The sequence below is a fragment of the Stigmatopora argus genome, chromosome 19, assembly GCF_051989625.1.
Source record: "Stigmatopora argus isolate UIUO_Sarg chromosome 19, RoL_Sarg_1.0, whole genome shotgun sequence".
Lineage (NCBI taxonomy): Eukaryota > Metazoa > Chordata > Actinopteri > Syngnathiformes > Syngnathidae > Stigmatopora > Stigmatopora argus.
This window is the reverse complement of record NC_135405.1, coordinates 13,360,703-13,388,530: the sequence shown is the minus strand read 5'-3', so window position 1 is coordinate 13,388,530 and position 27,828 is coordinate 13,360,703. Positions and strand designations below refer to the sequence as shown.

Sequence of the window (27,828 nt, the reverse complement as noted above, 5' to 3'; positions counted from 1 at the left end):
CGGCTGGTCAAAATAAAGACAAAAATCCTAAATATATATTGATAATTATCTTGTATAAAATAAAAACATCTCTATTTGACATCTAAAGACATTTACAATTTATATCCGTTTTGGATGTCCACGTGACCGCTGAGTGAACTGTTTACATTCTACTTCCTGGTATCCAGCTTGACGCATGCGCAGCTCGGGGTCCATCTCGTCCATGATGACATCACACGCCACGGTCCAAGCAAGCGAACCACTTTCGCAGGCAGCCAGTCAGGAATTCGATTAAAAGCCATTTTGCCTGCTCGCCTACTCGCTGCTTCCCGTGACTACTTTTTCTACCGCCCGGTGAGCTCACGGAGAAGAATGTTCACCAAAACACGGTAAGAAAAGCCCTTTTTGTCTCTTGATTAGCAACCGGTGTGCAAACGGGCGTCGTCGAGGCTCCGGGGCTATGCGGTCGGTGTGCACGTCCGTGGCCGACGGACAGTCACTGCCGACCGGCTTAGCCCCAGGTGCTCGACCGCCTCACCTAACCGGATCTTATTTTCTACCGAATCTTCTGTTGTCTTCGTCCAAGAAATGTTGTTGGTGTTTTTAGTGTGTGTGAAGCTTTGATGGTTGAAAGTTTTTTAAGAAAAAATTATAAAACAACAACAAAGCGGCTGAAAGTTGAATTTGTGCAATTCCGATTGAAAATGAACAAGTCACCGTCTAATTCCTGGCAGCAAGTTATTTTTGCAAGCCATTCCATCCAAATCGACGAGTAAAACTGCAACTGTTAAAGCACACCACTTATGTATTGAATGTAAACAAGCTGCATATTGACGTGTAAGCTTTTATGCATGTTTAATTCGATGCTAATGCACTTGTTTTATACGGGGCTACATTTAATGTGTTTTATTGACTTGAAGGGAATGTCCACAATCGAATTTGTCCTCCAAGTTTAAAAGAATGTGCTTGTAATAATTTGACTTGCAATCCTTGAAACGGCAGAGGATTGCCCTCCCAGTCCAAATTGGACGTTTAGCGATGTCAATGGCAATGAGTGAGTCAAAATATATATTTTTTTAAGAAATTAACACTGACAATAGAAAAAATTTAGGGACATCTCCAATTCTTTCAATCTAAATTTAAAAAAAAAATAACCTTTTGAAGAAATAGGATGTCAAATCGTTTAGGACGAGAAAATATTTGCGCCGAATCCAGTGGCGTCGGGATTACAGCGGCGTAATCGTTCCGGGCCGGGGTCGGCTTATCCTCGGTCGGTTATCAGCGAGCGCTCGCATTCCCCGGAATTAAAACGCTCTCAATCATTTGAGTGGGACGGACGCCTCTATGTGATTGTAGTGGGCTCCACTCCCTCCCCAGCTTTTGCATTTTTGGGGAATTAAAAATAATGAACACCGAAGGCAAAAACAATGGCCTAACATAAACATTGCATTTTAATGTCGTTTTTTATAAATATTTTTTATTCACGCAGTATGAATGGACCACTGTTTTGCGTATCGAGTTTTAAATGTTAGCACGGTAGTGTTGACACTATAAATCCTCGGCTCGTATTTTGTCTATAGCTTGGCGAGACATTGTGACTAGCAACCCCCTCTCCCCCCGCCGATCTCTTTGGTGTTTGGACTGCGCACATTTACTTAAAAGTTAGCGTTCTGTACCTGTTCCTGCCCGTCAACGTTCAGAAACGCACTAAAGCGAGTTAATGGACTGAGAGCGTTCGATTACAAAGGGTCGCGGGGGGCGCCGCTGCCCTTCACGGCTGGCCTGCCTGAAGGCGGCGCCTCGGGGCGGGTGGGGGGTGTGGGCGGTCTAATGAATCTCTCAACGGCGGATGTCATTTAGCGCCGATGTTGCAGCTGAGCCCGCCGCGATTGCCTTATGTCAGCACCATCCCAGGAAGTGCAGGAGAAGTGTAAAAAAAAAATGGATCTGCTTAATGATGGCGTTTTTTTTTAAAGATATAAAACAAAAGTGGGAGTTTTAAAGTCGAGGTTAAGACCAAAAACGGGCAAAAATGATTCCAATTTGCATTGACTGTCAACTTAAAAATGATGGAGTTAGGCGGATTAGACCAAGACGGCAACGGGACGAGGCTTCCGTGCGATTGGACGGGGAAATCCGCTCCGATCTGTGCGTGCTTTGGGCCAGACAAAAGCGTCTTTTAGCATCTCTCCTCCGTCCGGGCCGGCGGGGTCTGTCACCACGCCGCGACTCCCCCTGGCCTCCCCCCCGTTTGCCACGCCCTGCCCCCAATCCGGCCTTTTGCACCCGTCCTCGCCGTTGTTGGAACAGCTGGGCCCTTTGGCGGTCACACCCAAGACCCCAGTTGACATTCTACGCATTGTTGCCAAGTGGACGACCTCATTGTTGAAATTATTCACGTGGAAAAGGCCTTAGATGCAAAGAAAGCACCCCCTTTTTCATGGTTAGCAGGAAGAAATTAGCATTTAGCTATTGATCAGGGCGAAGATGTACTCTAAATATTTCAAAATGAAATGAAAATGATCATTTTTGGGGCGGAGAACTCAATATTTAGACGTCAAAGTTTATTATTTATGCTTTTGAGGCAACCGTTTTCCATCAGGCAAAACTTTTTGGGAGAAGTTCCGGTTATGACATCACAACCAGAATTGACGCCCATGTCTATCTTCAAACTACTGCGCTAGCTAGCCCATGTCGCTAGCTAAACCTGCAGCTCATTCTGGATGCGTCACCCTCTTTTGTTCGCAGATTTTTTTCCGTGGGCGGGTCTAGGGCCCCTGCCAAAAAAAGGAAGACTAATTCTGTCATTCCAAAGCCTTTTTTTTTGGATGGCTGTTTATCAAAGATATGCTATGCTAGCATTTGAAAATCACTTGCAGTCTGCGTGTCATTCGCGTGAGAACAAGCTGCATTCTTTTTTAATTTTTCTTAATTTTTCCCTCCCCACGCACGTTATTACTTTGCATGTAGCGGCCCGAACAAGCCCGCGGCACGCGACCGGCGCCGAATGGCCGCCATTCTAACACGAGGTGCGTCGGACGGGGGTTGGAACGCCGAGGCGAACCTTCTCCTCCTCCTCCTCCGCTCGCTCGCCATTTTGCGTGATCATCTGCCTTGTTTTTAGAGAACGGAACCTAGTTGGACTTTGTCGAGAGGGAGGAGAGAAAAAAGGGATGGCACCCAGATGAGGTTTTTTTTTCGGGTCACCCAGTTCTTGTTCTAGTTGGAGAGATGAGAGGATGGCATGTGAGGGAGGGTGGGAGAGAGGGAGGAAGGGAGGAAGGGAGGCTGAGTCTGGAGGGATAATATTCAGAGTAGAGCTAAAAAAAAATGCTGAGCGAGTTAATAGGTGGATTCGCTATTGGTGTCTATGGGCAACCCGTGAGTTAGAATGCTGTAAAAATGTGTTGTTTTTTAAATCATACTGTAATAGGAGGCCTGGTGGGCCCACCAGGTTTATAATTCTTCAAATGGATTAGATGTGGACGAGTGGTTAACGCATGTCTATTCATAGACTAAAAATTAAACCAGCCATGGTTAATTGGAGGAGAGTAAGGTTAAAATATGTTTATTTTTGTACTTTTTTAGGGGTCTGCCAAAGATCTGTACTAGATGTAGCTTAACAGATTTTTTTTCTGTCTCCAAAATACGTTGCCAAAGCAGAAAATGTGGTTAAAATATGTATACTTTCTTTAATAGCGCTGTTTTAGGAGCCTGCCGGCCCACCAGGTTTGTAAAGTGAGTTTTATAGTTAAAAAATGAACTTGTCGTTGGAAGCGTTGTCTGACGTAGCGTGGCTGTCTCCAAAATACGTTGCCAAAGCAGAAAATGTGGTTAAAATATGTATACTTACTTTAATAGCGCTGTTTTAGGAGCCTGTTGGCCCACCAGGTTTGTAAAGCTAGTTTTATAGTTCAAAAATGAACCTGTGTTCGAAGCGTTGTCTGACGTAGCGTGGCTAGCTTAGACCAGGATAGCCAACGCTGAATAGCTTTTGAAAAGAATGTCCCGCAGCTGGAATAACACGGAGCGCCGGGCTTCCGTATGTTTGGAGCAGATGATTAGATCCGGAATAAAGCGGCTCTTGCATATGCGGGGGGGGGGGGGCACCTGTTGCCACCACACCAAACGCCGCTGATGTGAAGCATCCAAACAAAGTCGCTCCCCCGGAAGGTCACGTTTTTTTAAAAAACAAAACAAATTTTGTCTGGGAACGTGTGGCGCGTGTTGTCAAAACAAGCTAGCAGGTGGCGGCGGGATAAACAAGGCCGCGTGTCGACTTATCAGGACGCAAACTAGCGGATTTTTGGGGGGGCAAATAAGCACGGAAATGAAGAATTGCGGGGTTGATAGCGAATGAATGAGTCGCCATCCCAGAATGCTAGCTCACCCTATATTTTGGCTCCTGTCATGTGGTGGGCGGGACCGGCCCGGAGACCCCCGCCGTCACAAGTGGGCTTTCTAGCCGCCCTGGCCCGGGTTTTTAATGACCCCCCCAGAGTAGCACGTCACTGCTTTTGACATCCCATAATAGGGGAGCTAAGTTGAGCGGAACCGCAAGATTGAGGCTGTGCTCCGTCTTCCTTTGATGCGGCAGGGATTGGCAGGCCTGCCTTATTATTAACGTGGCTTCCTTTGGCCCCGCCCAGTCCAAATCGATTGGACGTCTCTTGCCGTCCGTGGCACCGAGTCACTAAAAAAATGACAACAACCTCTACGTTGCCTATTTATAATATGTCTGTTTCCGTGTCAACACGCGTGAACGCCTTCGCCGCCGTTCGAAGCTTACGCCACCGGGAGATAATCGGCTCAGGCGTCCCGCAACGCTCGTCCTCGCCAAAGCGCCGTTGTAAAACCCTCATCGGTGATATTCAACGAACGGGCCTCGCCGTCCGTCGTCTTAGACCACGCCCCCCGCTCCCTTTTAAACCCCCTTTTTCCCCCCTTAACAAAAAACCGTACGTCGTTGCCCTCGTAGGTGCGCTTGGCCTACATCTGGAGGGATCAAGCGGCTAAGCCGCGACCTTTCCGACCCCGTCGACTCTGTCAATCTGTTACGAGGCGCGTTCGATTTCCGCCGAGAGCGCGCCGGTGAGAACCGTCGCCCTATCATCCGGAAAACAAACAAACACTTGTTAGGTCAGAGTTCGGGACGGGGGGGGGGCTTTGCGTTCGAGTACAACGGCGTCGGGAACGGGAGGGGGCGGGGCAAAAGTTGACCTCGCCTGACTGCCGCTTTTTTGACTTCCTTAGATGTACAGTTGAGTGTTTATGTGTTCCAGACCCACCGGCAGTAGGTGAAAATCTCCTTTTTGGGGGGGAGGCGGTCTGGGAATGATCATGTGGGGGCGGGGCTATAAATCTTTGTCCCCGCGGCATATTTTTTTGTATGCCGAGTCACCTCATTTTTAGCTCCCATCAGGTACATGGGAGGAGAAAAATTAATTCCCTCTAAAATGTTTCATTTTTAGTATCTCTAGCGGTGTCTGACCTCTTTCAGCTCATCTTCTGCCATTGACAGCGCTAGACGTCTCCCGTCAAATGTGGTCGCGACCTTTTCTAGCGCTAAGCTAGCTAGCACATTTCCCCTGGCAACAAGAGTAAAGTTCATAGTAGCATAAATCGGCATCTGTGACAATATCATGCGTTAGATCCACTTGGATTGGGTGTGTATTGCCGTCAATAGTCCAAAGTTAAATTCAACTTAGCATTGCGATCTAAAATGAATGTTTTTTAAGGCCACAAAACGCCACCGTCCTGAAAATTGGAAAGCGCGTGACCGCTGTTAGCCCCTTCATATTGGCAATTTGCTTCCAACTAACGACATTGTGGCGTCGATTGTTCTTCACGTGGTTGAGAGAATCCCCGCTAATTCCTCAAATGCTCGGCTAGCGAACGCCCAGCAACCACGGCCACGCCACGCTGTAGCCCAAACAGAATTCCCGGCTAGGAGATAACTTGTCGCAACTTGAAAAGGCTTTTTTAAAAGGGCGCAGCGGCGACGGCGGTGGCGGCGGCGGCGGCACGTCAGGAGTCAAAAAAGGGAAAAAAAATGTGGCACAGCTGGATCTGATATCCGTCGTTCTTCTCTTTTTACGCACGCTCGCCGTCGCGTCAGTGCTTACGAAGGAAGAACGTGCTAATAGACTGCTAATACATAGCTAACAGACGGCTAATAGATTAGCTTAGCCATGACTCGCGCTCAAATGTCTAAAAATACATCATATGCCATTAAAAAGGAGAATAAATGCTAAAAAAATAGGACTACAGGAGAACTTTGGACTTGGCTAGAGCTGCAAATTTCTTAAAAACATAAATTAAAAAACATTTTATTAAAGGATTAGAAAAAAACAACTCAAAAAGTAACTGCAAATTTCTTCCAAGTTGCTATTAAGTGTCTGCTTTATCCACAAAAAAATCTATAAAAGGTATGTTTGTATGTATATTATTTTCCTGTTATATTCCCAAATATAACCGATGTTTTAGTGCACAGGTGTCAAAGTGGCGGCCAGGGGGCCAAATTTGGCCCGCCGCATCATTTTGTGCGGCCCCAGAAAGTAAATGATGAGTGTCGACTTTCTGTTTTAGGCTCAAATTAAAATGAAGAGTATAGATGTATATTCAATTTCCTGATTTCCCCCCTTTTAAATCAATAATTGTCATTTTTTAATCCCTTTTTCTGTGTTTTTAGTTCAAAAATCATTTTGTAAAATCTAAAAATATATTTTAAAAAAGCTCAAATAAACATTATTTTAGATCTATAAAAAACTGAATATTCAGAATTTTAATCCATTTATAAAAAAAATATCTAAATAATATATCTAAAATGGTCCGGCCCACGTGAAATCAAGTTGACGTTAAATCAATAATTGAAATTATTTTAATCCATTTTTAGTTCAAAAATCATTTTGTAAAATCTAAAAATATATAAAAATATTTTCTGTTTTCCACTTTAATATGGAACATAATGATTAAAAGAGATTTTCCCTTACTAAGAAAAAAAAAAGTTTTAGATCTATAAAAAAACTGAATATTCAGGGATTTTAATCCAGTTCTTTTAATCCATTTATTTAAAAAAATCGAAATATTCTATCTAAAATGGTCCGGCCCACGTGAAATCAAGTGGACGTTAAAGCGGCCCGCGAACCAACCCGAGTCTGACACCCTTTTATTAGTGCCATTGACTGCCATTCGATGTGTAATCTGGTTCAAACTTCACACTTTTCGCACCTAGCTTTTATTTTCCCCCGCGCCGCTCTCCAAACAAAGCCCGAGACGGCCGTCCGCTGGGTCGGGGGGGGGGGGGGGGGGGGGGGGGGCTGGACCCTTGGATGCTGTCCAATGAGGCCCGAGGGGCGTGGCCCGCTCACATCTGCGCCCTCCTCCTCCCTCGCCGCATTTCGCGGCGATAACTCACCGACGGGCGCAAGTTTTGCCGGCTAGCTTGCGCGCTTTCGACCCCCCCGGCGCTCGCCGACGTCGCCAAAATGAGACCGCCGAGGATTTAAAAAAAAGGGAAGCAGCTCGGGGCTCCGCCTCTAGGGGGTAAGTCGCTGGAGATTTGGGAAGAGGGTGCCGGAGCGCTATCTGCCGCCTGGAATGCGCGCGGGGCGGGGGGCGGGTGGCGTTTATCGCCGTCGAGAGCGCACGCGATGTGGAGGGCGCTTATCGGGGCGCAGGTGACGGGCTAATTAGCGGGTGTCGGAGTGGAAAATGGAGGGGGGTGGTGACTGGTCGCGGGGAATGCCCTGTAATCATTGGTTGGGGGAGAATGAAATATGTGGGGATGCGGGAATGCTTTTTTTGAAGAGGGGGTGGGAAGGAAAGTCACCTTGAGTGATGGGTGGCTTTAACGCCGGGCTTCTCAGGTTGCACTCGTTTGCCAGTAAAATTAAAAAATGATTAAAAAAAATACAATATTGGGGTTTTCGGGTAGCCGTTCGCAAAATGACAAAGATCCCAATGGGAAGGAAATGGGTTAGTGTGTCTTTGTAAAGAAATAATATTAATAATTCGATGGGATGCGAGCCGGTTGGCCGGCAACGGCTCCGGTCGCCATGGCAACAGAAGGGGGTGAGATTACGACTGCGCCAATGTAATCGCATTTGTTTGGGAGAAATTTGCGCCCAAAGAGGACACTCCAAAATACAAATTCTCAGATTTATTCTTTGTTTTTATCGACATTTGTTTTCATTATTGGAAAGGAATTTGTGGGGAACGCAGACAAAGTAGAAAAAATGGGTCACCTTTTTGATTTATTCCGACTCTTTTGGGTTGACTGGATGACTTTGAATGTTTGACTCCAATAGCCACTGAAATTCAAAAATGGAAAGTTTATGAAAATGTGACTTGCCCCATGACTCTACTACTCACTCTGTTTGCTTTTCCACGGAGGAGTTTTTGCTTCTTTTTGTGTGTTTCGCTGAAACGTAGGCTGGTTGGTGTTTGTTGTTGTTTATTTCGGTCGGTAGGATGTTTCTCCTGCCAACATTTTGCATGAACCGGCGCCTTTAAATGCGGCCCATGAGGTCAATATTCCATTTGGAGTTAACGTGGTCAAATAGACTTGGCGGCCCGCCAGGCTTATAATGAGAAACCCTTTTATTTCCCTAAACTAGAATGTTAAAAAGTCCCTCAAACGTTAGCACACCAATATTACTCTAAAGTAAATATATTTTTTCCATAATTTTATTGTATTTTTTAAAGTAACGTCGCTTTATTGGCTCCCCGAATCAAGTCACGCGGCCGTGGCGGTTTTCCCAAGCACGTTGTTTTTCTCCGGCTAAAATGATGTGGTCCCGGATCCCCGAAACAACGGACCCTTTTGTACGTTATTAATACGCGCGGCGCATTTCATCCCGGCGACCCGCGAGGGAAACAATCGTCTGGCTCTCGCGGTTCGATGGCCGAGCGGGCGTGGCGCCAAGTGGAGCGTCCCGGGACGCTTTCGCTGCGGGTTCAGAATCTGGGCCAACAAAACCAAACATTTCATTGTGATATTCCCTTTTCAGGCGCTTGGCCCCGCCCACTTTTCAATCAGGAGGTGATGTCACACCCGTAATGAGCTACAGATTTATGCTAGCAATTGGCCGTGTGCGGTCGATTGGTCGTGGTCTTTTGGTCACACCGACCGCGACAACGGGCGACCAAAAGACCGACGACCAAAAGAGCGACGACCAAAAGAACGGCGACAAAACAAGGTAAAACAACACGGTCTACGCATCGATAAAAGCTAACAATGGCCATGAGCAGTTTCACTGAGCCGACGTGTGCGTGTAGAAGAGTTTGTATGTACATGCGCTGTCCCTTTAAGAAGGTATTTCAGTCAGGGTCTTAACAAGTTCTCCAACAAAAAAACAAACGTCCGGGAAATTTGGAGCTTTTCTTTAGCCTAATAATTAATAGGGCATTAAGTAGGACTAAATAGTCATTCGCAGTTTGTATTTAGGGAATTTGAGCAACGATTTAAATGGTAATTATCAATAACCTTCCGGGAAACCAAAAGACCTGCGAACAAAAGATCGGCGACCAAAAGACCGGCGACCAATCGACCGTGTACCGCCTATTCTCTCGTTGCCAGTTTGTCAATTTGTTCTCGCTAGCACAGTGCTACGATCCATTCTGGTTGTGATGTCACAACCAGAATGGCTGAAAAAGGGGGCGTTCCCCAATATTTGAGTGGAATAACTAAGAAATAGACCGATTTGAGTGCCAAATTGTCGCTGGCGATGAATTAAGATACTACCGTACGATTCGCTAATGTTCATTTTCTGACGCGCTTATGTGGGGGGTGCTGGAGGCTATCCCAGCTAGCAGGGGGACACCTTGAATGGGTGGCCAGATAATCGCAGGGCACCAGGAGACTAAAGACGACCAATCGTAGCTAGGGTTAGGCAATTTAGAGTGTTCAAGCAGCTAGCCTAGCCTAGCATGTATCTTTTTGGGAAGTGGGAGCCGGGATTTTTGCCTTTTGTAGTCGGGGACAGCCACGCCAGGAATGTCCTCAAGTCCCGACAGGCCCCGTCGGGCAATCTTGACCGTCCGACGGACCACCTCCGCCGTTCCGCGTCGGCGCGCCCGTGGCCGGGACGGGGGGAAAAAGACGGGAGGGAGCTTTTGTTGGACTAATATGGTCAAAGAGGCGGCGAGTCAAAACAAAGTGGCGCTCGTAAAGATAGAAGTGAGCGCCCGCGGCCATCCAAACCGGTTCCGGCTTTTTTTGTCTGTCTTTTTTTTTCCTGAAAGTTTGTCTCCAATTGTTTCAAAGGCATAACAACAGTTCAAGCCTTTATTTACATGTGGACAACTTATGTTTTTTTTTTATTAATGTATCACAAAGGATGGAAGAAAGGGACAAAAAAGGACTACTTTCAAGTCTCATCATTTAAAGACATTAAAGTCACTTTAATGTTAGAATTGTTTTGAACTTTTAGATCAGAATTTGGACGTCATTCTAAACGTATTCACTCAATCAAAATGTATTTATCTTTTCAGTTTTAGGCTAAAACTCAAAAGATCAATATATTTAATAGCTAAATTAGCTCATCAAAAAATTAAACTACATATTTCCTATATTTAGGCCCCAATTTTTTTCCCTAAAAGAGGATATTGGCCCTATTTTAAGTCACACTGAAGTCTTAATTTACCCGGCAACATAAATTTATTATCTATCCCTTTTGGCGCCAATCCAGCCGCGAGCTCAGCAGCTTTTTAAAAACATGTTTTATCTTCATCCAGCAGTGGAGAACACTTGACGACGGCGTATTTTCTCCTCGAAAGAAGACGTTTGTTAACGATCCGAATCCTCCCCGTGGCCTCGGGGAGGGAAAGTCCGACTTACTCACTGTCTACCGTCTTTTTTTTCCCTTTGTTCTCGCACCCGCGTCATCGCCACCGTGAAAAAGGAGAGTTGAAAAGAAAATTGCGCTCTCCATTTCTGGCAGAGTCCCGACCCGTTTTAGTGGGCGTGGCTAGAGCGCCGAGAAAGATCCCCGTTGGTCCTCCTGACTCGAAGCCACTTTTGTATGCAAAATACGACACGTTGTGACTTTTAACTCACTCGTTTTTTGTCTCCTTTGACGTTTCCAGGACTCTCTGACGGAGGCCGAGCGCCCATGTGCCAGAGGGCGTGACCCCGAAAGGAGCCTCCGCAAGCCTCGCTGGGGTGGGGGGGGGGCGCCATGGCTCCCCGGAAGCGCGCCGGGCGCGGCGGTGGCAGCGGCGCCGGCCTGTCTTTCATCTTCTGCTGCTTCAACAACAACAACGAGCACCCGGAAATCACCTACCGGCTGCGGGAGGACTTTGCGCCGCAGGCCATGGAACCGGCGTTGCCCATGCCGGGCTACGACGAGCTGGACGGGATCTTCTCCGAGTTGGTGGTAAGCTAGCATGTCATTTCCTTCTCCCCCAAAAACAAAAAAAAACGATTTTTTTTTTAAATAGTACAAATCCAGTGATGAGAACGTCCGCGTTTGCGTGTTCTTGCATGGGTGGGTTTTCTCCGGGTGCTCCAGTTTAGCTAGTTCCCCCCGTACCTCCAAAAGCCACGTTTTTTTAGCCGGCTACCGACCAACCGCGCTAGCCGTAGCCCAAGGGTGTCAGACTCGGGTTAGTTCGTGGGCCGCTTTAACGTCAACTCCATTTCACGTGGGACGGACCATTTTAGATATAATATTTAGATTTTTTTTTTTTTTAATAAATGGATTAAAAGAACTGGATTAAAAGCCCTGAATATTCTGTTTTTTATAGCTATAAATCAGTTTATTTTAGCTTTTTTTAAATATATTTTTAGATTTTACAAAATGATTTTTGTACTAAAAACACAGAAAAAATGGATTAAAAAATGACAATGATTAATTTAAAAGGGGGAAATACAGGAAATGTATTGAATTTGATCCTAAAACAGAAAGTCGGCACTCATCATTGACTTTCTCGGGCCGCACAAAAGGATACGGCGGGCCAGATTTGGCCCCCGGGCCGCCACTTTGACACCTGTGCCGTAGCCTAGCAGGTTTAGCGTAGCTCACTTTATTTTTACAAGACACGACATTTTCAAGGGCCGATTTTAATACGGTTTTAAAAAAATAAATAAATAAAATGAACCACTCGCCCATTTTTTAGCCGATATACTTGCATTAGGATGGGCAAGTGTATTTAATGTAATGTAATAAAATGCAGCCGAATGGCAATTAAATTTGTTGGCAGGCCTTTATTAAGACCGGCACCGGATCATCAATGGCGCAGTTGTCCTATTCCATCACCCCCCCCCCCAAAAAATCCCTACGCCGGCCAGCCCATCCTTTGCTTGACCCCGATTGGCCGCCTTGTACTGCGGATGAGTTCAATGTTTTGCTCGAATTCCCCCCTTTTTTTCCCAGCACTCCAGATAAGTCCTTTTCGGTCCCGCATGGCGGCCATTGTATGAGCTCAACAAGTCCCGGGCACGCGTCCAAGCGGCGAACGGCGGCGGCGAACGTCCCAAACTCTGAAGCTGTCCATTCTTCACTCACTCGCCCGCTTGCGTCCACTCCAATTTGTTCCCTTTTTCAGTCCGGCGAGACTAAAGCCAGCGTGACGTTTTTGCACATGAATGGCCCCCGTCGGCCGCTAATTGCTTGTTTTTATCCGCCGCCCTTTCTGAGCGCCTAATTGAGTGTGACCGTACCCTCTTTTTTTTTTTTGTCGCCGGGGAAAAGACGGCGGCGAGGGGGGACCCGGACGCCGGGCGCTATTTGGCCGCCATTCCGACCGCCGCAAAACCCTATGGCGCGCCTCCCTTTGGCCAAAAAACTTTGCTCCGTATCGGGGCCGCATGTTGCCTCCAGATGTTTGTTAGCGCACGTCGGGCAGACACCGCACCCTCAAAGACCCCCCGGCTAAATAAAAAAGGCTCACGCCGGCCCTCCCCTTCAAGGCATAACCGTGGGTCAAGGAGCAACCGGCGTAAAATCATCTCGAAAAGTGAAAAGAACGTCAAACGCTGTCCTCGAGGACCGAAACGTACGTTTTTTCTTCTTCTTTTGGCTTCTAAGAAGACGAGTCGTTGTCGAAAGACAGATTGCGGCCTCATGACTTGATGTTTGTATCCACGTCGGAGTGATGTCATGGCACCGCATGTGTTTTGAGGCCAAGATTTCCACGTTTGTGGGACAGATTTCCGCTTCAAAACGTCACATAGCACGCGATTGTGATGGAATCGGCAGATAAGAATGGACTGTTGTTAGCTCGCTATCGCTAACAGCTCCTTTTAAAATAAGACTTGAGGCTTTTATTTCAATACAATTAGGTAATTAAATGTTACACTTCAATGAACGACACACTTTGTGTCATAAAAGCCCAAATCTTTCCCAACTTGCTAGCTTCACGCTGCCATAAAATCACAAGACGCCGGATTAGTCTTGCTTGTTGAACTACTTTCTCCTTTTTTTTGTTTGTTCAAGACGGATTTAATAGAAAAATAGAGCATTTAAAAAATGACAGAGGCTTTTTTACTGATGCAAAATGTTGTTTTTTTGGGTGCAGGACGAGCTGGACCTGACCGAGAAACATCGGGAAGCCATGTTCGCCCTCCCCGCCGAGAAGAAATGGCAGATCTACTGCAGCAAAAAGAAGGTACGCCGTCCATCAAAGGTTTGACGTGACCCAAAGAAAAATGAAATGAAATGAAGGTGCGCGTTAGAACATAAAGAGAGCAAAAAAGTTTCCCCGTCTGCGCAGGAAACGGGCCTGGAAATATGGTTCCCCAATGTGCGCTTTTTATTAGCGGCGCACCTACTTGAATGGTTTTGCTAGCCCCGCCCCGGTTTAGCGCCGGGCATTTGACACACCCACTTTAAAAAAAAATTGGCATATTGCGCAATCGTAAGAAGTTGAAGTAATTTATTTATTTTTTTTTATGCCATAAAAAGCTGGCATTCCAACAGGGGTGTGTAGACTTGTTCCCAATTTTATAGTTTGCGCTAGAGCAATCTTTTTTTTAAATTCCTCTCCCCTTTTTAATTAATGTAACTGAATTAAAATTGAAGTATTTTAAAAAAAATCTGTCTTTAGTATAAAGAATATACTATATTTAAATATCTTATAAATGTAATATTACAAGTACTTATGTTAACAAAAATAGGGCTAGGGTTTTAATAGATGAGTTAAATATATTCAAAAATAAATAAATAAACAATATAGAAAATAAATTATATAATAAATAAAATAAAAATATTGAGTATTGAGACTACAAAACGTTTTCTTGACATATAGGCAGATTTTTCCTTTTGTTTTTGTTTTTTAATTCATAATAAAATAAAATAAAAATCCCAAGACAATATTTTTTTCAATGATAAATGAACATTCATTCAAAATGATCCAAAAGCGAATATTCTATTTCAGGACGTGAATGATTTGTCTCCTGATGGATGGATCGATTGCTCCGTCTTTAACCGCCATTTCCACCCAAACAATTTCTGCCGTTTCTCCCACGCGTGCGTCCCAGTTGCACTGGCCTCATTTTCTCACTATCAGCTTCCCAAAATAGCTCCGCGTGACACTTTTTTGGAGACGGAGACAAGAACGCACGTCCCAAAGCCAACGGCGTCCGAATCGTCGATAACGCCTGCAGACTCCGCCTCCAAACCTGGCCGACGGCCAAAAATAAACAACCCAAACTTGCAAAAGCGCGACCCCCATTGGAAACATCTTGTTTTGAAGCGCACGTTAGCGTTGTTTACTATGGAACCCCCCTGACTTAAACCCCATGGAAAACCTATTTTTTCATGATTTCCCCTTGACTTAAACCCCATCAAAAACCTTGTTGTTTCTTCCCTCAAATAAACCGATAAAAAAAATAAAAGGAATGGACAAGCGAATCTTGAGATTTAAAACGCGGGATTAAAACTCGGCGGGGGGGCGTGGCCTCAATCCCGAATCACGTCGGGTTGCCAGTGCGTGGAATTTCTTAAAGGAAGATGGACTAAACTACTGTTTTTTTTTTCAGGAACAAGAAGAGAACAAGAGCGCCACCAGTTGGCCGGAATACTACATTGATCAGCTGAACTCCATGGCAGCTGTAAGTGGTTAAAATGCTGGTAAAAGAGCTCGTAAAAGCGCCTTTGAGCTTTTTGACCATTTCCCAGCGCTTTTATTGGCTTACTTTTTCCTTCCTTCTTTAAACGAACTCTGAGGGAGGACAAACTAGCGGAATTGAACGTGTATCAACGTCAATGGTAATGGGATTTTTTTATTTTTTATTATTACAGAGAACGACACTTCAGGCCTTGGAGAAGGAAGATGAGGAGGAGAGGAATAAAACGGTGGAGAGTTTGAAGACGGCACTCAGGACGCAGCCCATGAGGTCATTTTTTTGTTTTTTTAAAAAGGAAAATCGTTTTTATTCTGGTCATAATATTTATTTTGAGTGGGAAAAAAATTAAAATTGGGGCTTTATTCCTGCCACAATATTACATTAGATTCCAGTTTTTTTGCTTTTTTATGTTCTGAAATTTTCCAGTGTTTTTGATCTAGTTTTCATCCACAAAAATGTTATTAGGTGAAAAAAAATCTAACAATTTTTCTGCTTTTTCATAACTTTATTCTTCTAAAAAATAATAGTACGTGATTATAGTTTTTTTTTTACTGCTACAATTTTTTTTTCTTGCATTTTGGCAACTTAATTTTTCTAAAAATTAATAATACATGATCATGTGGGGACTTTTTCCTGCTTTTTGTTGACTTCTAAAAAATAATAATAATAATAATAATACATGACCATAGTTTAGCCTTTTTTTCCCCTCACTACTTTTTGACGACTTTATTCTTCTTAAAAAAAAACACGATCCTAGTGGAGCCTTTTTTTCGGACTGCTTTTTGGCAACTTTGTACTTTAAAAAAATATATATATATTTATTATCTTATATCTTATCTATATATTATATATAATATGATCCTAGTGTAGCCTTTTTTCCTAACTGTTTTTTGACGACTTTATTCTAAAAGAATACACGATCCTAGAGACTTTTTTTCATACTCTCTTTTGCAGACTTTATTGTTCTTCCCCAAAAATATGATTTTTTTTGTTTTCTTTGTGGGCAGGTTCGTGACCCGCTTCACGGAACTGGACGGCCTGACGTGCCTGCTGAACTTCCTCCAGGGCATGGACTACGAGACGTCCGAGTCTCCCGTGCACACCTCGCTGATCGGCTGCGTCAAGGCGCTGATGAACAATTCCCAGGGGCGGGCCCACGTGCTGGCGCACGGCCACAGCATCGACGTGATCGCCCGCAGCCTGGCCGCCCACGACCTCAAGACCAAGGTGGCCGTGCTGGAGATCCTGGGCGCCGTGTGCCTGGTGCCCGGGGGACACCGCAAGGTCCTGGAGGCCATGTTGCGTTACCAGCGTTTTGCCTGCGAGCGGACGCGTTTTCAGGTAAGGGGGGGGGGGGGTGACGTGACGTAAGCCGGAGGCCCGTACTCAAACGTTCTCGCCCGCAGACGTTGGTGAACGACCTGGACCGCAGCACGGGACGCTACCGCGACGAGGTCAGCCTGAAGACCGCCATCATGTCCTTCATCAACGCCGTGCTGAGTCAAGGCGCCGGAGAGGTGAGCGCAAAGTGGACTCCGCCCCCTCACCTCAAAAATATAGGTGGTAAAAATCATTTTGTTGTTTTGAATTTTAGACCAGTCTGGAGTTTCGCATTCACCTGCGCTACGAGTTTCTCATGCTGGGGATTCAACCCGTCATCGATAAGCTTCGTTCTCATGAAAATGCCACCTTGGACAGGTCAACTTTTCTATTATTATTATTAATATGATGAGTTTGGATGACTTGGTTTCATTTTGCATGTAAATGTTTGTCTATTTTTCATTCTTTTGTCACTTTTCAATTTAGATGACTGGCTTTTTTTAATACAGTCGTACCTCTACTTACAAAATTAATTGATTCCAAGACTTTTTTCGTAAGTAGAGGTGTACTTTATATGTAAATAATTCCACGGTGCTCACACAACTAACTTTAAAACTGATCAAATTGTCCCAATTTTGTATGAAAGATGTGAGGAAACACACAAAAATCTGAGAAAATTATAACAAAATGATTTATTAATGTCCTAAAATTAAAAATTAAAATGTGTGCTGCACCACTGAAATAAAAATATGTTTAAAGTGGAACATGTATATCTTTAGATTTTCAAACATGTTTTAAGCCATAGCTCTGATTTTCTGAATAAGTTGAATATTTTCACTTTGGAGTCATTTGAATGGGAAAAAGTAGGAGGAGCTTGATCTGGCCGCATCTCCCAGTCTGATTGGATTGGACATCTGCTTCAAAAAGTCCAAAAGTAACCCAAGTAAGGATTTTTTATTTTTTTAATCTGGCATTTTTTCCCCAACAGACATTTAGACTACTTTGAAATGCTGCGCAACGACGACGAGCTGGCTCTGTCGAGGCGTTTCGAGTCGGTGAGCCACGTCCGTCCATCCCTGCGTCCAATCGTCCCACCCCTCCCATTCTCAGCCATCTTCCTTTCTTTTTTTTGTAGGTCCACGTGGACACCAAAAGCGCCAGCCAAGTGTTCGAGCTGATCCGCAAAAAGATGAACCACACGGACGCGTACCCGCACTTTATGTCCGTCCTCCACCACTGCCTCCTCATGCCGCGTGAGTCTCGGTTCTCGGGTGGGGGGGGGGGCCTGGACTGAACCGGTCCGGGTCCCCCTGAAACTATTTTTTTGCGGCGCCCAGACAAGAGGAGCGGCAACACGGTCCAGTACTGGCTTCTGCTGGACCGCATCGTCCAGCAGATGGTGCTCCAGAACGACAAAGGCCACGACCCCGACGCGGCGCCGCTGGAGAATTTCAACGTGAAGAACGTCGTGCGCATGTGAGCAAAAACAAAAACAAAAACGGACATTTTTAGACTGTTTTTTTACATTTTTAAACGAATGGCGTGCTTGTCCTTCAGGCTGGTCAACGAGAACGAGGTGAAACGCTGGAAGGAGCAGGCGGAGAAGATGCGCAAAGGTGAGGGAGAGGGGGGGCGGGGCTTGTATCGGGATGGATTGATTTTTATTTTGGAATTTGTATTTATTTTAGAGCACCACGAGCTGCAGCAGAGGCTGGAGAAAAAGGAGCGCGAGTGCGACGTGAAGACGCAGGAGAAGGACGACATGATGCAGACGCTCAACAAGATGAAGGAGAAGCTGGAGAAGGAGAGCGGAGAGCACAAGAACGTCAAGATGCAAGTGGCACAGCTCAGCGCGCAGTTGCATCAACTCTGTCATGTGAGTCTCGGGTTGGGGGGGGGGACCGGGAGACCGGGAGACCGGGGGGCCCTGAATTGGACCCGGTATTCAGAAAAATACTACTTTGAGTACTACTAATGAGTGTTTTTCATTTTCAAAATTCAGAAGCACATACTATTAAGCACCATATAGTGCAAGGGTGTCAGACTCAGGTTGGTTTGCGGGCCGCTTTAATGTCAACTCGATTTCATGTGGGCCGGGCAATTTTAGATATAATATTTATGTCTTTTTTTATAAATTGATTAAAGGGCCTGAATATTCCGTTTTTTATAGATCTAAAACTGTTTATTTTAGCTTTTTACATATATTTTTAGTTATTAAAAAATGATTTTTGAACTAAGAACACAGAAAAAAATGGATTAAAAGATGACAATTATTGTTGTAAAAGGGGGGAAATCAGGAAATTGAATATACATCTATACTCTTCATTTAAATTTGATCCTAAAACAGAAAGTCGGCACTGATCATTGACTTTCTCGGGCCGCACAAAATGATGCAGCGGGCCAGATTTGGCCCCCGGGCCGCCACTTTGACACCTGCTATAGTATAATTTGAATAAAATGCAAATTCAATTCATATTAAGTTTGAAAACAACTTATTCATTTTGGTACTTTCTGCACATTTCTAATAAACTAATCCATACTCCCCCCATCTAGAGACAAGCCACCGTGGTCCCCGGCGGCCCCCCCTTGGCCCTGGCGCCCCTGTTGGCCCCGCCTTCCTCACCAGGGGCGTGCCCGCCTCCCCCGGGCGGCGCCGGCCTCCTCCCCCCACCGCCGCCTCCTCCTCCGCCTCCCGGCGGCCCTCCTCCTCCTCCGGCCCCGCCCCCGCCGCTGGGCGTCCCCCCGCCCCCCGGGGCCCCGCCCGGACCCTCCCTGCAGAAAAAGAACATCCCGCAGCCCGGCAACGCGCTAAAGTCCTTCAACTGGGCCAAGTTGGCGGAGGTAAGGACGGCGTCCCTTTTGTCCCCGGCCGGCAAAAAAACCCACCCGGAACCCACCCGCTCTTTTTCCAGAATAAGCTGCAAGGCACCGTTTGGATGGAAGTGGACGACGCCCGGGTTTTCCAAATCCTCGACCTGGAGGACATCGAAAAGACCTTTTCGGCCTACCAGCGCCAGCAGGTACTCCACCCGTTTTGCACTCCGGCACTTGCGTCAAACCTCGCCATTTCTCCACCCACAACTCGCGTGTGATTGGCCGTCCAGTCGGCTTTTTTTGGGGAGGGGGTTGATTTCCGGGCTACCGTCACCTCACGTTAATTTTGCGGGAGTCCTTCTAACGAACGCTTTTGCGTCTTCTCATGCTTCCCGGACGCATTTTAGGACTTCTTTACGATCCATAACAGCAAGCAGGTGAGTGTGTTTGTTTGTGTGGTTTTGTTTTGGACTCAAAAGTTTTTTGTCTTTCTTTTTTTTTGTGTACTCTAAAAAATGTGGGTGTTTCTCATTTCTTGATTTCCTCCTTTTGTTGTATCGTCGGTGAATTTCTGGGATATTTTTGTGTAACAAAAAGGGTGCATTCCTACCTATCCTTTTTGTCTGTTTTTCGAAGGTTCTTCATTTTATGAATATATCTGTGAACGTATTTATTTGTGACCGTATTTGACGGACTATAAGTCACAGCAGCCAAAGAATACACGATGAAAAAAGGAAATTGTCATTTTTATATTTGTTCAAATAGCAAGAACAAACGATTAAAAAAAAAAAATTAAAATTAAAAATTGACAGAAAAAACTGTGACTTGTAGTCCGCAAAATACGGTCCCACTTCTTATTCTTATGGCTGCTATTTTTCTCCTTGTTAACAGAAGTTCTGAATATTTTTAAAATGCATTCTTTTGGACACTGAATGTGTATTTTTATTTTATTTTTTTTGCCTGTGTGCCCCTCAGAAAGAATCGGACGACGACACGCTGGGCTCCAAAAAAGTCAAGGAGTTGTCGGTCATCGATGGCCGAAGAGCGCAGAACTGCAACATCCTCCTCTCCAGGTAATTTGAAGGCGTGTCCAAATGAACAGCGGTCTCAAGATTAGTTTAACATTCTGTTTGGTTTTGCCGTTCCAGGTTGAAGCTGTCCAACGCCGAAATCAAGAGGGCCATCCTGACCATGGACGAGCAGGAGGACCTTCCCAAAGACATGCTGGAGCAGGTGCCATCCGCCATCTCAAGTCTACGTCTTTATTTTCTTGTCCATTTTTAACCCTTGGCTTTTTCCAGTTGCTGAAATTCGTCCCGGAGAAGAGCGACGTGGACCTCCTGGAGGAACACAAACACGAGCTGGAGCGCATGGCCAAAGCTGACCGCTTCCTCTACGAGATGAGCAGGTAAACGTCGTCGCACGTCTTCTTTTATTCTTCACCGTTTAATGACCCCATTTACTCCACCCAGAATCAACCACTACCAGCAGAGACTGCAGTCCTTATACTTTAAAAAGAAGTTTACGGAAAGGATCGCGGAGATGAAGCCCAAAGTAGAAGGTGAGGTCCAATCTAGTCCAGCCCATCCCATCCCATCCTCACGCCGTTTGCCTTCTCAGCTCTGACGAGAGCTTCCGAGGAAGTGTTGCGAAGCAAAAACCTGAAGCAACTCCTGGAGGTGGTCCTGGCCTTCGGGAACTACATGAACAAGGGCCAGAGGGGCAACGCGTACGGCTTCAAGGTGTCGTCCCTCAACAAGATCGCCGATACCAAATCCAGCATCGACAAGTAAGCTAAGCTAAAAGAAACTCTGGTCGGTACGACGGTACGATGGTGTCACTCACGGTTCTTCTTCTTCTTCCCCCCCAGGAACATCAATCTCCTGCACTACCTGATCACCATCCTGGAGAAGAAATACCCCAAAGTGCTGCAGTTCCAGGGCGAACTCCCCAGCGTCCCCGAAGCGGCCAAAGTCAACATGACGGAGCTGGAGAAAGACGTGGGCAACTTGCGGAGCGGTTTGAAAAGCGTGGAGAGCGTAAGTTAGTTCGCCGTGTCTGCGTTTGCCGGGCGCTAAAACTTAACACCGGGTTTCTTTGCCAGGAGCTGGACTACCAGAAGAAGCGAGCGCAGGAAGCGGGCGACAAGTTTGTGTCCGTGGTGAGCCAGTTCATCACCGTGGCTAGCTTTAGCTTCTCGGACGTGGAGGACTCGCTGACTGAGGCCAAAGATTTGGTGAGATAGCCTTTTTAAACCACATAATGCACTTATTTAGTTATTTCAATTGGCAACTTATGTTAATGCTTCTTAAAAAACAAACCGAATGGACATTTTCAGCCATTTTTTGAATATTCCAACTTTATTTAATGACTGCAAACAAACAGTACAGGACCAAAGAGTCTCCATTAGGCCTTTACGAGGGGAAACCGGATCACGTTGCCCCGAGGCGGCTTAACTTTATTGGTGGCGACCATTAAGTCCCTGCGAATGGTCTACACTAGTTGAAATGTTTAACTTTGTGGCTCTTTCCTGCAGTTCTTGAAGGCCGTGAAGCACTTTGGCGAGGACGCCTGCAAGATGCAGCCCGACGAGTTCTTCGGCATCTTCGACCAGTTCCTGCAGTCGTTCGGCGAAGCGCGGCAGGAGAACGAGAACATGCGGAGGCGCAAGGAGGAAGAAGAACGCCGGGCCAAAATGGAAGCGCAGGTAAGACATTCAGATTCTTAGCGCAGGGGTGACCAGCCAAGTCCAGTCCTGGGGAACTACTATCTGGTTACTTTTCCCTTTCCCATATCTCCTTCCTCTATCTAGCACACTTGAATCAAATGATCAACTCGTCAGCAAGCTTCTGGATGAGTTGATCATTTGATTCATGTATGTTAGTGATGCCTGGACACGTCGTCGACGGACAATTCGTCGCCAGACAGTTACAATAACAGACTAACTTAGGGTTTTGTTAAGAGGCGAGAGATTTGTTTTAGTCGAAGAGGAAGATATCGTTTTAATGGCAACTGACGCTCATCTCGATTCATTGGCAAAAGGTACGCACTGGTATAGAGATGATGGTTGGCAGGTACATTATCGAACGTACCGTCGCAAAACCAGTGCATACTTTTTGCCCATAAATCGAGATGAGTGTCAGTTGCCATTAAAACGATATCTTCCTCTTCGACTAAAACAAATCTCTCGCCTCTTAACAAAACCCTAAGTTAGTCTGTTATTGTAACTGTCTGGCGACGAATTATCCGTTGACGAAATGTCCAAACACGGTGTTGGTGCACGGAGATATGGAAAAGTGGGTGCTTGGACGATTCACTGAAAAACGTTTCGCCGAAAGACGGACAGTTTGCGGAACGGACGTTTCGCTGAAGCGCTCGCCTCGCCCCCGGATCGTGTGTGTACGTTTTTCAACCTCGGCCCGTTACAGATAACATTCATTTAGGAATAACCGAGGGCATGTACATGCCCTCGGTTATTCCTAAATGAATGTTATCTGTAACGGGCCGAGGTTGAAAAACATATACACACACGATCCGGGGGCGGGGCGAGTGCTTCAGCAAAACGTCCGTTCCGCGAACTGTCCGTCTGTCGGCGAAACGTTTTTCGGTGAATTGTCCGGTCACGGGGAAAGTGACAGGATAGCGTCTCTCCAGGACTGGACTTGGTCACCTCTGTCCTACAGCGATCTGTAATGGATAAGAACAACAAAAGGTTAAGTTTTTTTTTTTGTTTATTCGGACAATTTTAGTACACTGCTGGTTTCTAACATGATTTTTTTTCCTTTGTACGGCGTAGCTAAAAGAGCAGCGGGACAAGGAGCGCAAGGCGCGCAAAGCCAAGGCCAACGGCGAGGACGACGGCGGCGAGTTCGACGACCTGGTGTCGGCCCTCCGCTCGGGCGAGGTCTTCGACAAGGACCTGTCCAAGATGAAGCGCAACCGCAAGCGCATCAACAGCCAGAACTCGGACGGGTCCGGCCGCGAGCGACCCGTCGCCAGGCTCAACTTTTAGGAAAATAAAGGTGTTCTTCTTTTGACTCACCTGCCCGCTTCCAGGATGGACTTTGTCTTTAAAAGGAACCGGCGACGTCCATTCACGATACTTTCCCCTGAAAAGGACTGCAAGAATGGGAGCGTTTTGTACAAAGTGATGGGCGAAGAAGACTCAAGATGAACTATTTTCCTCCCCTAAGAGCTTTAAGTAGCCGAAGAGCAGCTTTGTTATTAAGGAAAATAAACAGCATTTCTATATACGATATCAGATCACCGTTTGTTAAAAGCTGGCCTTAACTTTTTTTGATTTTTACGTCCAGTCGGTACAATTTGGAGCGCGGAAACGTGGACGCTAGCTATACGGTACGCGTGCACGTATAAAGCTGTGGTGATGCTCATAAAATGCCAATAAAAACATACTCAAGTCAATATTTGTGTTATGACTATACATTTATTTAAGGTTTTTCTATAGCTACAAAATGGAAACAGTGAAAACTTTGGGCATGCAAAATTCATCTAATGTGCCATACAATTCTACACTCTAAAAGTTGAACAAATGAAGTAAAGCTAAACGATTCAGATTGAACTTGGGAGTAAAAATTGAAAATGTGGCTCACTTGAGCAGAAATCCGTCCTTGAGCCGGTCCTCCCGCTCCTGCACGAAACAGGAAAGTCCCGTGTAAAAGGCTCTGCCGGCCACCTCCACCACGACCGCTGCGAACTCTCCGCAAGTGGTCTCCTGAAAAGGTAAGAAAACAGAACACTGAAATCCAACGAACGAACAAACGAATCATTGAACGAATCAATGAACGAATCCGCTTACCTCCACAGCTTTCCCGGTGAACTCGGAACCGGTGGCTCCGCTCCGGAAGGTCCTGGACTGGTTCAAGCGGATCTGGCCTTTGTGGTACTGGAGGGCCACTCGGGCCGTCACGCCGGATCCTGTCGGGCTGCGGTCCACCTGCGCTTGGGCGAACACGCAGACGTTGGCGGTGGCGTCCTCGGAGAAGTCGTCCTTGCCGTCGGTGAGGATGGTGCCGTACAGGAAGGCCAGGTCGTCGTCCACGGGGTGCCGCAGCTTCACCTAAAAGGTAACCGTTTTTTTGACTACTCGTAATCGGTGGATTGATCATTGTTTAAAGCTAAAACGGGTGCATCTTTTTTTATTTTTAAGCCTCTTCAAATTTATTTTATATTGAGCACGTTTTAAAAATGGTGAAAACTTAAATATTAAAGCAAATGTAACAGTTGAAAAAAAACGAGTTCTTCCTCTATTTAATTTGTAATTGTTCAATAAAATAAATAACTACAAAATTTGGCCCACCGCATCATTTTATGTGGCCCGGGAAAGTCAATGATGAGTGCCTTGTGACTTTCTGTTTTAGGATCAAATTCAAATGAAGAGTATAGATGTATATTACATTTCCCCATTTTCCCCCTTTTAAATCAATCATTGTCATTTTTTAATCCATTTTTTCTTTGTTTTTAGTTCAAAAATCATTTTGTAAAATCTAAAAATATATTTTAAAAAGCTAAAATAAACATTGTTTTAGATCTATAAAAAACTGAATACCCAGGGCTTTTAATCCAGTTCTTTTAATCCATTTATTAAAAAAAAACTTAATATCATATCTAAAATGGTCCGGCCCACGTGAAATCAAATTGACATTTTTTAAATCATTTTTTCTGTGTTTTTAGTTCAAAAATCATTTTGTAAAATCTATATAAAAAGCTAAAATAAACATTGTTTAAGTTGTATAAATAACTGAATATTCAGGGCTTTTAATCCAGTTCTTTTTATCAATTTATAAAATAAAATAAATCTAAATATTATATCTAAAATGGTCCGGCCCACATGAAATCAAGTTGACGTTAAAGCGGCCCGCGAAGCAACCCGAGTTAGACACCCCTGTACTATGAGATCAAAATAGAACAAACATTAAATCATACATTGTACTATTACAAGATTCAAATCGTAAAATTTTGGAAATTGAAGTGTATTTTGTTGCTTATTTTGATTGAACGTCAAACGGAAGTTGTTTTGGGGACGTTAAGTCTGTGGGACCATAAAACTCATTTTAGGAGATAGAAGTAATATTGGGAGTTTAAAAAATCGTAATTCCGAGATTTAAGTTCAAGTTTTGACGTTCGGTGTAAAAATTGTGGAAGATTTTGGAATAGTTTTTGGGCGTTTATATGATTCCTGTTAATAAAACTTGGACGAGAACGACTTGATATTGTGAATCTAGACCATTTATAAATGGATTAAAAGAACTGGATTAAAATCCCTGAATATTCAGTTTTTTAAGTTCTAAAACAATGTTTATTTGAGCTTTTTTTATATATTTTTAGATTTTACAAAATGATTTTTGAACTAAAAACACAGAAAAAAATGGATTAAAAATGACAATTATTGATTTAAAAGGGGGGAAATCAGGAAATTAAATATACATATATACTCTTCATTTGAATTTGATCCTAAAATAGAAACTCATGATTTACTTTCCCGGGCCACACAAAATGATGCAGCGGGCCAGATTTGGCCCCCGGGCCGCCACTTTGACATGTGATCGAGGCGATATAGTTTCACATTAGAAAATTTTCAGGCACTTGGTTTTTTTCAACGCAAAAAGTTTAGCGCAGCGAAAAAAAAGGCTAGGGAAACAAAATTGAGATGGTTTGCGACGTAACAAATGACCGTAATTCCTAAATTCAAACGTACCTGAGATTTGACGGCCTTGGTGACCGCCGTGGCGGCGTCCACCAAATCCCTCGTCTTGGACTCCCCGACGTCCAACCCGAAGCGTCGAGCGTCCACGAAGGCGTAAAAGGCTCCGCCGTAGCTGACGTCCACCGTCACGTCTCCGAAACCTTCCACCGCCACCGTCACGCCTGCGACAACACAATTCCAATCAGAAGCGGTCTTACCGCCGAAAAAAACCACGGCACGTACCTGTCGCGAACACGAACGCCGGCACGCTTCGGAACCTGACCGCCCCCGTGCGCCCGTCGGCGTACTCCACGAAGGCCCGCACCAGGCCGCAGGGGCAGTGAATGTTGACGGGCGTCTCGGGCGAGCGCGGCGTCTTCACCAGGCCGTAATCCACGGCGAAACGGCCCAGCGCCACCACGGCGTGGCCGCACATGGTGCTGTAGCCGTCGTTGTGCATGAAAAGGACACCCAGGTCGGCGTCGGGCAGCTCGCTCGACGTCAGCAGGGCGCCGTACATGTCGTAGTGCCCGCGCGGTTCTAGCATTAGCGTCCGCCGAAAGCGGTCCAGGTGCTCGAGCGCGTAGCGTCGTTTGGACAGGAGCGTTTGGCCTTTGACTTCCGGGTAGCCGCTCATGATGATGCGTAGGGGCTCGCCGCCCGTGTGCATGTCCACCACAGACAGTGTGGCGCCCTCGTGTGGCGGAAGCTTGACATCCATCGTCGAGCTAAGGAAGAAAGCTCACCGTTAGATGATTAAAGCTCACCGTTAGAAGATTAAAATAAACTTAGTTGATATTGCGACTACATCGAGTACTATTTTTCCTCGTTTTTATTTGTAAAAACGATAGAAAAACTTTATCTTATCAAATTCAAAGCAACATTTAGCATGGTGAATAGCGTGCGGACAAGTTTTACGAATAATTCGAGTAAAGTAACATATAAAAGCCTTAAATGAAAAGATATGAAGTATTAAAAACGTCGTTTTGAGGTTATTTAAGTTAGTTTGTCATCAATTAACCGTTCAAAGATACGCTTGACTGATTGTATTACTGTACGTCATGATTTAGTTTGTTTAATGACTTTAACGTCGCGTTTTTACAGACATTTCACGATAAAGTGACTTTATAATAAAATAGCCAAAACATTACCTTAAGCTTTCAACCACCACGGTGCCAAAACAGCCAAAAAACAACTTATTCAAGCATAATTAGTGGATATCACGTGGCGTAAAACGCTGGAAGACTAGCGAGTGTAATGACACCAGCTGGGATTGGATTACTCTCGCGAGATGTTGTCGTTACTTCGGTGGTTTGCGAGGCCCCTCTACTGTGCGCTGCCCTCCCGTGGACAGGAAAGGAAGTGCAACCACCGTATTTTTTTCCACCGAAAACACGCGTAAAGGTGATTTCTAACGTCCCAATACTATCGCATAAAAACTTAAAAATGATAAAACAATAACAATGATTGACTTAATGAAGTTTAAATGCTTAAAATAAGACTGTACAGCAGATTTCCAAATCTACATTATATTTACAAAGTAGTAGAGAGGTCGCATGCTTATAAATAAATTGATTGTCACACAAAATAAGAAACAGGAATCAGTACATAATCATATTATTATTATTATTATACTTCCTGATAGGTTTTCCCGTCCATTCTCGTTCCAGACAAAAATACATGTGCATTAAATCCACAATTCAAAACGACCTGAGCATTAATTAGACAAAATTGCTGCCTCGTGGATAATTATAATCATAAAAATGATAGCATTCGCTTTATTGCATCCATATCTCTGGTTTGCATGCATATGGCAACTAATGAGCTTTCTAGGAGGTGCATTAGGGAAGACTTTTTTTTATTGCGATGTTATTATCATAAGTGCCAGCGTGGGAGCGCAGTTTTTAAAGTTAATAAAAATAGGCGATAGCCTGAAAACAAT

The 27,828-nt window shown here is 45.0% G+C and overlaps 2 protein-coding genes across 3 annotated transcripts; one reads left to right on the top strand and one right to left on the bottom strand.

The window, feature by feature from the left end:
* Positions 1 to 178: 178 nt before the first annotated feature.
* daam1b (dishevelled associated activator of morphogenesis 1b) lies at positions 179 to 23,605 on the top strand. Of its 2 annotated transcripts, XM_077587030.1 has the most exons (25): positions 180 to 368; positions 11,068 to 11,357; positions 13,501 to 13,590; positions 14,963 to 15,034; positions 15,225 to 15,319; positions 16,057 to 16,390; positions 16,456 to 16,566; positions 16,644 to 16,747; positions 17,358 to 17,424; positions 17,505 to 17,622; positions 17,707 to 17,845; positions 17,927 to 17,985; positions 18,058 to 18,245; positions 18,923 to 19,210; positions 19,282 to 19,389; positions 19,591 to 19,620; positions 20,159 to 20,256; positions 20,332 to 20,416; positions 20,485 to 20,591; positions 20,656 to 20,744; positions 20,804 to 20,972; positions 21,054 to 21,222; positions 21,288 to 21,419; positions 21,720 to 21,890; positions 22,980 to 23,605. In XM_077587030.1, the coding sequence occupies exons 2-25, from the start codon at positions 11,160 to 11,162 to the stop codon at positions 23,193 to 23,195; spliced, it is 3,237 nt and encodes a 1,078-aa protein (XP_077443156.1). In that variant the 5' UTR covers positions 180 to 368; positions 11,068 to 11,159; the 3' UTR covers positions 23,196 to 23,605. The 2 variants fall into 2 exon arrangements, with proteins under 2 accessions (XP_077443157.1, XP_077443156.1); XM_077587031.1 differs by lacking the exon at positions 19,591 to 19,620 and having other exon boundaries at positions 179 to 368.
* Positions 22,897 to 27,186, bottom strand: l3hypdh (trans-L-3-hydroxyproline dehydratase). Its single transcript, XM_077587036.1, has 7 exons — positions 27,038 to 27,186; positions 26,130 to 26,614; positions 25,899 to 26,068; positions 24,000 to 24,260; positions 23,794 to 23,915; positions 23,226 to 23,302; positions 22,897 to 23,102 (listed from the first exon to the last, which is right to left on the bottom strand). Exons 2-6 carry the CDS (start codon positions 26,605 to 26,607, stop codon positions 23,278 to 23,280), a joined length of 1,056 nt encoding a protein of 351 aa, XP_077443162.1. The 5' UTR covers positions 26,608 to 26,614; positions 27,038 to 27,186; the 3' UTR covers positions 22,897 to 23,102; positions 23,226 to 23,277.
* Between the last annotated feature and the right edge of the window lie 642 nt (positions 27,187 to 27,828).